Genomic DNA, 13,492 nt, shown 5'->3' with positions numbered 1-13,492 from the left:
CATTTCAAAATGTAACAGTTTCAATAGACTAAGATTTATAGTGGTGCTTTTAGCAGCCAGGGCTAGAATGCTGAGAAGCATGATTCATGTCATCATTTGGCATTTTAAACAGTGCCAAAGCTGTCAATTAAGATAAGTCTTTTAAAACTATGTAGACTAAATACCAACACCCCTTTATATTAATGAAAAACAGTTCTATGTAGAAGTAAACCCAGAAAGCAGGATAGAAAGTTATAGTATTGGAAGACTTACTAGCCTTATTTTTTAAATCATAACCATTTAATGTTTTTGTTCAAAAAATATTTTTCTCTGGCCTTCTTCATGGATAAGTATATTTCCATCTGAAAGTCCAAGTGATAATATTAGCATAATTATATAGTCCTATCAAACTAAATAATTGTGCAATGCAGCTAAAACAAACCTCAAAAGCAATACATCTTCCCCAGTCTTTTATCTTAATACTCTTAACCATTTTTGTCAGAAAGGTATTTCAGGAAAAATACTGTTATTTGTCTTATTTCTTTGGCCATAAAATTAGTTGGCATTTATAGCCTTTTTCAGTGAGACAGCCAGTGGCAGCAAGTCAGAGGAAGCTGAGGACTCTAAAAAAAGAATTAATTTGTTCTTGCTTGGTATGCCTTCAGTTAGCATGCCATGAGTATTACAGGCTTTTGGGGTTTGGTGGGGGTTTTTTTGTTGTTGTTTTGGTTATTTTTGCCATTGGCTCTTATCTTCCTTTGTTTGAGTTTAATAGAAAACCCTGTAGTTATTATTTTCCAATATAAGGCAGAACAGCAGACATTGTAAAGGAAAAAATTTTACGCCATCCAGGTGCTACCAAACTGAAAATTAAAATACAGAATTAATACCTGGCAAGCCAACATAACCCACAGCTCCACATCAGTGATTACACCACACCCACTTTGCAACAAAGGTTTCAGTTAGCTACAAATAATGATTTAGAAATCCTGAGCCAGAGACAGTAAGTCTGTCCAAGCAATGCTCTCAGTATGGCAATCTCAGAGGCCTCTAAGGTTTGTTACTGGTGTGCCAAGCAGCAAATAGATTCTTCATCTGCCTTTCAGGAGATGCTGCAGGAAGCATGTAAAAACTTCCAAGGCAATGCAGTACTGCGACAGTTACAAGTTTGCGGTACTGCCAGCACTGCAGTGAGTCACTGGGCAGTCAGTCTGGCTGCAGTGGTAACAAAAGCTGACACGTATGTGCATCTGCAAAATTAAATATCACTGTGCCTAGTTACCTGGCTGAATAAAGAGAGCCTGGGCTTGAATTCACAGCTTTTTAAATACGGTTTGTACTCCACAACCTTTGTGAAGCATGGCCATTTTACCCACTGGAACATTAGATTCAGCTGTAAGCCAGTTAAGATGCAATCCACAGATTGTCCATGCTGCTGAATGGGAAAAAGCCAAGTAGAAGATTTTGTTTTAAAGTCACAGGACTAGTACTGTTGGAGTAGAATACACTGCATATAACCTTATCAAAGAATTATTTCTTGAACACTGGAACATTCATGCATACTACTCTAAGCACTGGGCATAGCATGGGTATACTACAAGTTATAACCAGTTTAAAATAGCATTTATTTTCAGACAGACAAAGAGCTGTCTAAACACTCCTACTGCTACTCACTCACATCCCCTCAGGAGCATCACCAGGCCCTAAATTGCTTCTTGCATCTGAGTATAAATCACACTGAGTAGTGCAAGAGCTGCAAAAGGATGACCGGCACAATCATTGGGTGAACCTGGTATTACCCATTCCCAAAAGTAAGAATGCCCTCTGATTGTGAGGTCTTGAACATTCCTTAATCAGATAAGCATCAAAAGATACAGCTAAGCCTGTCAGCAAAATTGGATATTAAAAATCTTCATGCTTGAAGTAATTCCTCATTTTATTCCATGAGGTTCTGGTGCAGGGATTTTGTGCAGCACAGAAGCCAAATAAGAATTTTTATTGTATTTATTTTCTTGCATTGCTTGGGGTAGAAAGGAATTCAAAACTTGTCATCACAATTGCTTCATTCCCCTAACAGCTTGGGGTAAAGGCTGTAGCTACAGCAGAACTTTAACAATTAAGCAGGTGTTACTAAAAATAATAGAAAGATAAGGATCAGTTGGATAGGGAAACATCAGTACTCCTCACTAAGAAGGAAAACAGCATAACTTCAGTTACAAGTCAAACTAGTAATAGGTAGGCACAAAACTCAAACGCAGTCACAGGAAATGCTACTTTCATCCATCTAAGTTACTCTAGAGCACAGACAGAATAAGAACATTGGAGAAGAGGCAAAACAAGTTCTGTCTGCCCATCCACCCCACTATTTTCTAAGGGAAACCAGGTGCTTGTTTTGTTGTGGGTTTTTTGGTTTGGGGGGGTTTGGTTTTGGTTTTTTAGGGGTTTTTCTCCTACCTTTTTCACTCACACTATTGCTTTATTTGGGAATCATTCAAGATTGGCAGTATCGTGTTTTTTCTTCTCACAGTGACAATAGCCTTCTTAGACATGGAAAAAAAAAAGTTACATACTTCTGAGCTATCCACTTCATCTAGATCAGTCTGTTTCCATTACTCATAAGATAGCTCAGCAGAGACCTAGTTTTATCATCTTAGTTCTATAAAGAGACTTCCAGGGACAGTATCAACTGTAATAGAAGTCATCAGAAAGAAGTCAGAAAACAGGGCACACCACTAAAAACTTGCTTCACCTTTCAGATCTGTCTCTCCAGCTCAGTGTCTCCATAAAGGACTCAAAAATCTCCAGAGAAAAATGGGAGGAAAGAGAAGCTTCAAATCAACTCAGTGCTTTAGTTTTAGTCCTCAGTCATGCATTTGAAGAGAGTAAGATCTGAGGAATTGCCCTGGAACTTTAAATTGGTACTTAACTTGATACAGCTATCCAGTTAAATCGGTACTTAACTTGATACAGTGTATCCTTTACACTTTTACAAAATCAAATCCAGCCAAAAATTCAGCTGATGGAAAAGAATTTTGTATGTCCACATCATATGACTATGAGATGACATGAACAGGCTTCACAACCCTGCAGAGTTTAAGAACAGGGCAGCAATAACTCTCATGTTGTAATAGCAGTGGTGCACATGCATACCCATCAGTTTTTTTGCTGCTGTGTAAAGATGGAACACAAGAAGTCTCAAAGTGCAATTCTATGAAATTTATTATTTAAATAGTGGAAGTGCTAGTTATAAAAAGGTGACTTTGGTGTTAAACACTTAATTCCATTTTAATGGTGTCCTCAGTCTTTACAGTGTCACTTCTTACCCTTTAAGAGTGCACAGCAACTTACAAAGTATACAAGATAATAATAATCAAAATTTGGATTTATACAAAATAAACCTTTGGTATTTCCCCCCTCCTGCCCCAATATTTGCAATTATCTTTTCTTGTAGAGGGACTTTCTTGTTCCATGCCCTAAAGGTAAAAAAGAAAAACAAAAGAAAAAAGGTTATGCATTCTACCTCCAAACTACATCAGTTTCCTTCTAAAGAAAGACTAGATATCAGCAATTGCCTTTTCCTATTGCAGGCGCTGGTGGTTGATATTAGAACTGTGTACTCAACTTCCTAGCAAGTATAAACTGTGCATGAGTCGTCTTGGACTTCAGAATATCCCAGCCTAACAGGTGAGAGTTCCACATGAAGTTCATATCACATTCTCAGTGTGGTCTTGAAAGTACATTGTTGAATATATCCAAGAAACACCAGCTATTTCTGGGACAAATATAAGAAGCATTTTGTGACTATGCAAGTTTCCTGGATGCTTTTACTAGAAGCTGATCAGCAATTAAAGGTTTAAAGCCAAGGTTCAAACAATCTGGCATCAGGACTGAGACCAGTTTTTACTAATAAGACACGTCAGCTTAAGTTTGTTTCCAACCCTCCTTACACTTCCAATGTGAAAATCTAATCCTTTCTCTAATATATGAGAGACTAGCTTTGACTCATGTATTTTCTGATGGAATAGTTGAGTTCATTTTGCTGTGCAACTTGTTATTTTCCAGAATGAAGTCTGATCTTTTAGGTAGCTTCTTATATCTACTGAATCTTTTCAATTTATAATCTTTTCAGACTCACACAAATGCACAAAAGCATATTTATTACTGAGTCTACTTAATGGGATTTTCCCCTCCATTGTTTTTCCCCCATCTTCCTCCAAGATAGCAAGAAGTTCCTATTCCATAAAGTTGGAGTTCTTAAGAATTATCTGTGTGCATTTGTGTTGTATCAAATTACAGTATTTGGGCTGAGACAGACAAGCAGCTTAAATAAAAGCATATACTACAAAGTGACACAGGACCCAGCACTTTAAAAAGGTAGCACAACAGTGAAGAGCAATTAGACTAAAACTAACACGGGTTTAGTGTTTTGGTGTGGTTTTCCTCCCCCATCCTTACCTTAATCAAGCAAGGAACCTAACCTGGTCAAAGCTACACTGGTATTCATAGTAAGGTGATTAAGTGCCCAAAGTTTAACTTCCTTCCCCCTCCCCCTTATCTGCATACATAGCATTTGGTATTGTTTCACAAACTATCCAACATCCCTCCAGTTCAAACCGAGAAAGATTAGTCCCCAAGACAGTAATGAAAACAATGCTTGTAGCAGTCATTTTTGTAGCTTGTCACTGTATACCAACCTTTGTGTACGCTGTGTTTAGGCAGCTCCAACATTTCTACTTCTTCCACCTCAGGTCTTGTGTCTCTGCGTTTTGAAGGTGGCTTGCCTAGTCTTTTCTTCTTTGGTTTAACCAAAGGTGGGCACACTAAATAACAAGATACAATTGATGTTATTTCTCCAATGAATAATCTCAAGGCAAATTTAACCTTGACTTTCACCAACTGGTCTATGGTGTTCCTCTTTCTCCCTCCCTTTTATGTGCCTCTTTTAGAGAAAATTGACACTACATATGTCAAGCAAGTCTTACACATCTACAATATTTAATCACTGTCTAACTGTAATTCTGGATGCATGGTATTTTGGGTCATAATTTGGGTAAGTATTAATGTAGTAAAAAAAGTACCTAACGAGTTGGATAATTCTGCTTTAGCTCACTCTTTGAGTGTTCAAGACTAGTTGGTGCTGTTCAAGTGACCCAATTCACCCACTGTCTTCAAAAAACTTCAGACCTGCGAAGTTATGCATCACAAGCTCACTGCTCAAGAAGCCAGATTTAGTGTATATTACTGCTAAAGCAACATATCTTGTTTAGCCAAACCCCCTTTAGCTAAACATATATTGTTTAGCCAAACCCCCAAAGTTGCAGGGCCCTTAAATTTAAGATTAATCTGATAAACAAGTCATAGGATAGGCAACATTTTAAAAAGGATGTCATTTTAATAGCATTTCTTAGGCATCCAGTGGCATGAACAGTGTTCAGGAAACACCAGCTCCTACTTCCTAACACTGAATGTGATGGCTTCTTCAAACTACATGGGCTGGAGAAAGAGGAAGAATTAGCAAGGAATAACACATGGACCAAACATCCTCAGTATGCTACACCATCTATGACTTCAAAGATGTAGAAGAGACAATGCTGAAAGTTAAAGGTAACAAAATAATTTTAGAACTGTTACCATATTTTTATACCACATTTTTATGTTATGGTAGAGGAGCCAAGAACAGTGCTGCTTAAGTAAAATGTTTTCAGCTTTTATAGAACCAGCTAGCAATGCTGAAGTCTGTGGACAGAAAGCCTCCAATGCAAGAGGGAAATAATCCCAAACCCCAATATGCTCAAGCAGAAAGGCATATTTCTCAAACAGAGAAAGCATTCTAAGGAATACACTCTGTCTACTGAGCTGTTGATATAGGAAAGCTGATGTATGTTATCAGTGAACTGAGGAGAAGCAAATCAGTCTGTTCTGAAGATAGCCTCACACCCGTTATTTGGTAGACTGATTGTGAGATGCTTGAAAGCTCATGGCCCAGGAGAATAGCAATACCCACACTACAGAAAATTCTGTAGCTGTTCCAACAGCACCTACACTCAAACGCCCTTGAAAAGCATCAAAAACAGAGCTGAACTCCAAGTAAACATTAACCATAAAGAAAAAAAAAAAAAAACCCCACAAACCACAAAGCATTCTGCTTCAGGAGCTAAGAAATTATCTAAGCTTTGCTTTGTTAGAATAACTGATTCCTTCATCTTTTCCTCAAGCAGATCACAATGATTTGCGCTTAATCATCCTTCAGCAGTGTCAGGGCCACTGCTGGTCCATGCCTGTTTCCCTGAGCATTGGCATATGTAGCTACCACATATCACTACCTACACATTTTACTCATCAAGATTAGGGGCTACCACTGCAAATGCACTCAAGAGTAGCATTATCTGGGTGAAGAATTAGTATTACAGTTTATAGCAGTAACAATAAATGCTTTGCTTTGGCCACACCAAAGCATTTGATGCTCTGATTTATCACAATACCTTTAAAAGAAACAGAAGTAGCTATAATGCATCCTTATTCCCCTGTTTGTGTTTGAGAAGGCTATAAATATACCTGAGATGTACTGACTGACAGGCATTTCATCAGTATCAAAGCAACAAGAACAAGTTTTATTATTTTCAAATCTTATACAATTGTCACATGCTTGCTATGTTCTATCATATCCTTTTGAATGTTCCTGAAGAACAAAAATACACTGGGGAAGTTATACCTTGTTCTTTGCTCTTGGCTGGAGGTGAGAGACTACCACGTGTTTGGCTGGTAAATTTGGGCTTAGCACCACTTCTAATCCAGTACGCTTCAGGCAGTATCCCCATGTTATCCCTTAACAGCCTTCCTAATTAAAAAAAAAAAAAAATTGATTCAAGGTCAGTATTTAGTTTTGGTAATGCTGGTGTACTATTTGATCCACAAGCCAGAATGCAAAGCCAGCTACTGGATCTGATTGTGGGAGTCTGTTGAAATAGAAACATAGTTTTCTAGAGACCACACTTGACAAAAATTACAAGCCACATTAAGTCTACAGATTTTGAACAAAGAAAATAAAGGTTAACACCACCAAGCCTGTTATTAGAAGTAAATCACCTTGTTTTGGTTGCTTTTTACAATACAAGACTGTACTAAACAGCTGCCACCTACTGAAGTGACCACATAACCAGTTGCAAATTGATAACTCTGCTTATTCTCAGTTTAGGTTAATCCAATTTCTAACAGTATCTACCTTCAATTGAACAAGACGCTCTTTTCCAGGTCAAATTTAACAGTTTCACACAGATTTTCTGAATCCAACAAAGCTCTTTTCTAAAAGAGAGCAGCAGCTATAATACAAAAAAAGTTTACTCCCGTTCCGCAGAGAAGTTACACAGGGTATGTCCACTAGATTATAATGAACTTAATCCTGTTTAATACACCCAGCATTAGTCTGTGATAGGAGAGTCAAACTGTATAAACTTAAATGCAGAGCTCCCAAGATACTAGGCAACAGTAAATACATAATCCAAGTTACTTTAGGCTTTACAAAGTAATAAATTGTCACTAATGACAGAAAGTATATCAAATCTAACACAAAGGAAAGCCTCTGCATTATTCTCTGCTGATTGTGAAAATACAGAATCCTTATGCAACAAGTAAAAATTGGAGCAAGCTTCTGCTTCAAAAAAGGTATTCTTTGGGACTTCTGGCTCTGAGCCAAATTTGAAGCTACAACATGCTCTAATCCTCCCCCTAGTTTAAGCCACAATTTGAAACTGCAATTAGGTGTTCTTTGTATATGCTACTAATCAGCACTTTGTCCTTAGCAATTAGCTCACCTCCCAAGAATTTCCGTAGCATTCGCTGGTGTTCAAGTCCTTCTCTTCTTGTCATAGGCCTCTTTCTTCCATAATACCCATAGTCACTGTATACAACTTCATCTTGTTCTCTCTTCTTTGGCTTGTAAACTACACCAACACTTTCAACAAGCCCACTCCTAGTTTTCAGTTTCTCTTGAGCAGGCCAGCTAATTAATTGTGCTGGTATAGCATTTTTAGATGGTTTCCAAAGCACTCTCTGGCCAACTTGGTAGAAATTTCCTTTACGTGGCTTCCAAATTCCATATGAAGGGGCTTCTTGAAAGAAATACTCAATTTCCTCCATGTCATCATCATCTTCATCCTCTTCCTCTTCTCCCTTCATGGAATATTCTTCAGAGTCCTCCACTTCTGACGAACTCTTAGTTGCATTTTTGTTGAGAGAATCGATTTCTTTCCTACTAGAGGACCTAGAAAGGGCTTTACTGGAAGCCTCTTTAATCTTTGTGTTTGAAGAGTTGACATCTTGGTCATTCAAGCTGTTCATCTGCTCCTTTCCTACCCCTTCATCTGCATTAAGGGACCCACCACTTTTAACTTGCTCTTTCTCCAAGCCCTCTGTACTTTTCTGAAAGGTATACATGCTTTTCTGAAGCACATAGTCAGGGACAAAATAAGACACTGGGGTATTTTCAATTGATGAGTCTTCCTCTCTAGAGGACATGTCATCAGAAGAAAGACTGATAATACTTTGATGCTTTCTTTGTGGTGTACAAACACTGTAGTTTGTGTCCATACTGTCCAAACAAGCCAGCCAGCTGCTAGAGGGAGCAAACTTCTCAATTGATTTGTCACACCAAATACTTTTATCTGGCTGACTTTCACTGGCTGCACTGTGACTTGAATTCAGCTTTTTCTCCTGAAAGTCACTCATTACCTCCATATTAGATGGAAGTAGTCCTGCTTGTTGAGTAAAGCTGGGCTCTTCTTGAGAAGTTTTTGAGCCTGCAGACCTTTTAGTGCTAGATTTCTTAGCTATCACCACATTCTGTCTTACCACTGGTTGATCTATGCCAACAGATCTTGCCAACTCTGTGATTTGCACTGCCATAGTTTCACCTGGGGGGGATTTTAGCAGCTTTTCTGCATCCAGTTTCACTTCGTTGTTTTGGACATCTTTCTCTTGCACAGTGTCAGCACCCTGTTTGGAGTTGACGATAGCTTTTCTCTCATCTAAGGATGCTCCTGGCACCATTTTCTCCCCTTCATGAGGGCCATATATCATGCCTTCACATGAGTTAACAGAAAATAAGTCATGTGGCACTATGTTCTCTGGAACTGGTTTACCACTTGCCACATCATACAGTGGGATCGTTTCTTTAAAGGACTTCCACAGCTGAATAGCTGGAGAGCCATTTCCATATTCTATCCTCACTTCTTCCTTCTCAAAGGCATAGCTTCCAGTAGGAAGATTTCTATACTGTGTAGAGCTGGCAGGGTTCTTATTATGAAACTCCCTGTCTACCACAATGGAAGATCCAAATGAATCCTGTTTCTCTGAAGTACTTTCAGTCTCTGTACCTTTACCAGGAGAAACACAGGCCAAATTTCCTGCATCACAACCTTTCATTTCTGTGCGGATATCTTGATGCCTTTTTTGCTTGCTTTCAGGCTGTCTAGGATCAGTCTGTGTTTCTTTTGTCTCCATTTTCTTTCCAGGGCTATTATAATGTCTAAATCTTGTTGCATGATAAAACATAGGGGAAGGTGGGGCAGCATTAAAATAAGGCCTTCTGTTAATTCTTGCATGCACTGGATGCTGCGGAACAAAAAATCCAGGGTACTCATGGAGCGCAACAGAATAAAATGGAAAATATGGATTTGCACTTCGGAAGCCTGGATATTGGTGACAGAAAGAAATAACAAATATGTCATCTTTCTGAGATAAGTCCTCCTGAATCATAGTTACTGGCATAGACAGGGACAGCTACAAGATCAGACACATTAGTAAATAATACACACCACCTTTCAATGCTTCAAAGCAAATCTGGTAGAAAAGTTCAGAGAGAGTTCTTTGTTATGGAACAGCTTATCTGGACATCTACATTTTAACCAGAGCTTGATTTCATTCCTTGGAATATTGACCAATTAGTTTTCTGTACTTTTTTGGGCTATTTTATGGATTATTTCTGTAGCACTATCTTTGAAAAAGCTCCAGATAGAAATTCACATGGATATAGCACTTACAAGGTATATTTAACAATATTCTTATTAATTTTTCTAAGCTTACATCTATCCAAAGCTAGCATGCATCCACATATGGAATTCATATAAACACACACATACTAATTACTAGGCATATTCTAGAGCTCTATGTCTGCTGAATGACCACTACTTAATATTTTGCTTCATTTCTATTCTCCAGAAACAGATGCTTTCCACCACACAAGCTACATATTTAAGGCAGAATTAATGTAGTGCTACAGTTGTCAAAAATCTGATTTATTAAGTATTACTTACACTCCCAAGAAGCTTATTAACACAAATACTGCAAGAGTGGAGGAAAGAAGTATGTAACTCACTAAGCAAAGATACCACAGAGAGCTGTTTTTTACCTTACCTGGAGCAGGTGCACAGTATGGACTGTATGCATGACTGAGGTACCATGGATTTGGATAAGGCTGCTGTGCTGATGGTTGTGCATAAAAAAAGGGTCTCGAGTGGTTTGTGGAATATGATCCACTTTCTGAAGTTGAGGCAGTATTCATTTTTCTTTAAACACTGAAAGAGATAAGTGACCATTATCAACCACTTAAAAAACTGCATGACTTAATTATTTTTATGCTCTGACAGAACTTAGCAGACATTCCTCTCCCAGCCCAAAGAAGCCATATCCTTCCAAAACAAAGCTGCTATCTTTGAAACAGGAGGTAGAAAACTGACATTACTATCAAGGTCAAATATTTCAGTTGTCCTTTGCTAAGCAAGCTTTTGTACACAGCTCTCAGTATTAGTCCTTCAAGCCAACCTTGTAACATGCTCTAGAGCTACAGGACTTCAGTAGTCTTAGATGCATACATCCATATAAGTCATATTCCAGCCAATTAAATAAAAAAGCCTTCAGTGAATTAGTCTCCAGCAAGAGACCACACACACACACACAAAAAAAAAAAGCTTCACACAATCACACACTTAATGCTTCACTAAGAAAACACTTCTTAATGTTAATGCATATATTGTTACACATCTCAATAAGACTCCATTAATTCAGGATTTGTACTTTATACTATACTTAAAAACAATGACAGTTAACTAATATAGTAAGCCAAGTATTTCAGTGACACCATGCTTCCTACACTTTAACCAAATGATAGGTAGCAAAAACAACCCCACCAAAATCCCTATGTGTAAGTTTGCATTCAGAGCCATATAAAATCACAAAACAGAACTTCCTCCCACATGTAGATGTTTCTTTAGCTAACTAACACTTGCAAGCAGTACAACACTATCACACATAGCTTATAAGCAAGAATGTAAGGAACCAGAGAACACAGAAAGCTCAACTCCTTGGAGGACTCAAGCACTTCAAAGTAATAAAAAAAAGCAATTAATTCAATACCTGTTACAAAATCTCACAGTGTCCAGGCTAGAGTTTCAGGGTGCTTTAGGAACACTGGAGCCCTCCTCAATTTCCATCCAAGGTGGCCTGTGTAGCTCTCAAAAGCACCAAAAAGCCTACAGGCTCTCCCAGGCCAAAGAATTACTCTGACCTTAGAGAAAGTGATGTAGGCAAGGAAAAACACACCCACAAACCCAAACAACCCCCCCTACAAGAATTAAGCTATTTCTGCCCCCTTAGAGCCCCAAAAACTAAGGTCCATGATGCTGCTGCTGCTTACAGCCCAGCATGAAAGTAACCACATCCTCTGCTCACCGTCTTTATGGCAGCCAGCTGCTACTTGTCCACTCCTCCTCCCACCTGAGGCTCATCTAACAGTAAGGCACGGGAATTTTTTCCCTCAGTGTGTGGGAGGAGAATCAAAACAGGAGGATAGGAATAGTTGTAAAAGCCTTCAGCTGGTGTACAGAAAGCTGGCAGTCTCATCTTGCAGATGTTTAAGCTGCATCTCTAAGTAAATCTGGTATTTCCCTTTTGTAACATTGGAAACTACATTTAAGGGGAAAAAAAGGAAGTATTACCAATCTTCTGATCAAAACTGCAGTTAAAGACACTTCTTTCAGGGAAAAAAAAATCAGAAAATGTAAGGCCGAGTTTATATTTATTTTCAAGCTTTACCAGTTGCTCAGTACTAAGTAAAGGGAACAATGCTCTTCCATCCTAACATGACTAAAGGAACTGACAAATGTAATGGTATTTCCATATGAACAGGAGAAGAACTTACTCCTGTACAGTGTACTCCACTGTGTGTCACAGGAATTTATGAAATGTGAAGTTGCAATGTGACTCTGCCCTGGGTCTTTACAGGAGGTGAGACTCTGAGTTGCTGCTCCAGAATTGCATGTCTCCAAATGACAGAGCATCAGTACTGGGGCAGGTGGCAGGACACAGAAGCACAATGCATGAATTATGCAGGCAGGTTAATGATTAGGGAAAAACAAGGGGGTATGAATGTTTAGAGACTGTTTGCATTCATGTGTTGGGAAGATTGCAAAATTTCTCAGCTTTTTCTTTCTATAATGCTCACATTAAACATGTCCTTCACACCAAGACACAAGCTATTAAATGCCTGGGAAGGATTACTGATCCATTCCTTGCAGACCTCCCCAGCCAAAGTTTGTCCTTTCCATTGACAGCAGCTCTTGCACTTTGTGTACCAGTTTCTTGTATGACTTGTGGTGACAGGAGTAATGGGTACAAAGGGAGAGGGGAAATTTAGGCTAGATATTGGGAAGAAATTCTCTGTTGTGAGGGTGGTGAGACACTGGAACAGGCTGCCCAAGGAGGTTGCTCTAGACCTGGAAGTGTTCAAGGCAAGGTTGGACTGAACTCTGAGTAACCTGATCTAGTGAAAGGTGTCCCTGCCTATGGCAGGGGGTTGGAACTCGATGGTCTTTAGGGTCCCTCTTAACCCTTAACATTCTATGATTCTATTACTTGTCTGGGATGTTTTAAATCCACAGCTCTGCTCTGCATCCATATTACTTTCACCTCTTCAAAGTGAAAATTCTGGCCTTTCTCTTGGTGGATCGACCCAAAGGGAAATAAAGAAAGTAAGTAACACTGGATTGCTTTTTAAAAGGTGTATGTTCTCGGGATTTTCCTTTCCCTTGTACCTCCCTTCAGCCTCCGGTGTCCCTGTCAGTTCCTTCCATCCTGAAGTAAGCTCCAAAATTCTGGTGAACTTTGCTCTACAGACAGCAAACCCACTCTTGGCCAAAGGACATTCCAGGATTCCAGGATGGCTGAAGGACCAAAGGCAGGTCCCAGGGTGAAAGGTCCCAGGTCCCAGCTGGGTATTAACCCTGAAGCCCGCAGGCCTCCAGGTTGCATCAAGTCCGGAGGAGCTGGGATTGGTTAGCCCAGCTAAAATGAAAGGCCGAGTTTACATTTATTTTCAAGCTTTCCCAGCTGTTCAGTACTGAGTAAAGGGAGCGATGCTCTTCCATCCTGACAGGAAAAGGAGGCTCAGGAGTGAGCTCATCGCTCTCTGCAGCTGCCCGAAAGGAGGGTGTAGCCAGGTGGGAGTCAGTCTCTTCTCCCG

At 39.2% G+C, this 13,492-nt stretch overlaps 1 protein-coding gene across 2 annotated transcripts; it reads right to left on the bottom strand.

Annotated features, from left to right (window-relative positions):
- Nucleotides 1-3,180: 3,180 nt before the first annotated feature.
- LOC146441297 (uncharacterized) lies at nucleotides 3,181-11,937 on the bottom strand. 2 transcript variants are annotated; one of them, XM_085051377.1, is made up of 6 exons: nucleotides 11,704-11,937; nucleotides 10,390-10,550; nucleotides 7,791-9,665; nucleotides 6,692-6,817; nucleotides 4,674-4,799; nucleotides 3,181-3,452 (listed from the first exon to the last, which is right to left on the bottom strand). In XM_085051377.1, exons 2-6 carry the CDS (start codon nucleotides 10,535-10,537, stop codon nucleotides 3,415-3,417), a joined length of 2,313 nt encoding a protein of 770 aa, XP_084907503.1. In that variant the 5' UTR covers nucleotides 10,538-10,550; nucleotides 11,704-11,937; the 3' UTR covers nucleotides 3,181-3,414. The 2 variants fall into 2 exon arrangements, with proteins under 2 accessions (XP_084907503.1, XP_084907502.1); XM_085051376.1 differs by lacking the exon at nucleotides 11,704-11,937 and adding an exon at nucleotides 11,389-11,695.
- Between the last annotated feature and the right edge of the window lie 1,555 nt (nucleotides 11,938-13,492).

The sequence above is a fragment of the Lichenostomus cassidix genome, chromosome 2 (assembly GCF_008360975.1).
Source record: "Lichenostomus cassidix isolate B80296 chromosome 2, HeHo_3.0, whole genome shotgun sequence".
Taxonomy (NCBI): domain Eukaryota; kingdom Metazoa; phylum Chordata; class Aves; order Passeriformes; family Meliphagidae; genus Lichenostomus; species Lichenostomus cassidix.
Note: the sequence above shows the minus strand (reverse complement) of the source record. Positions and strands in the feature narration are given on the sequence as shown.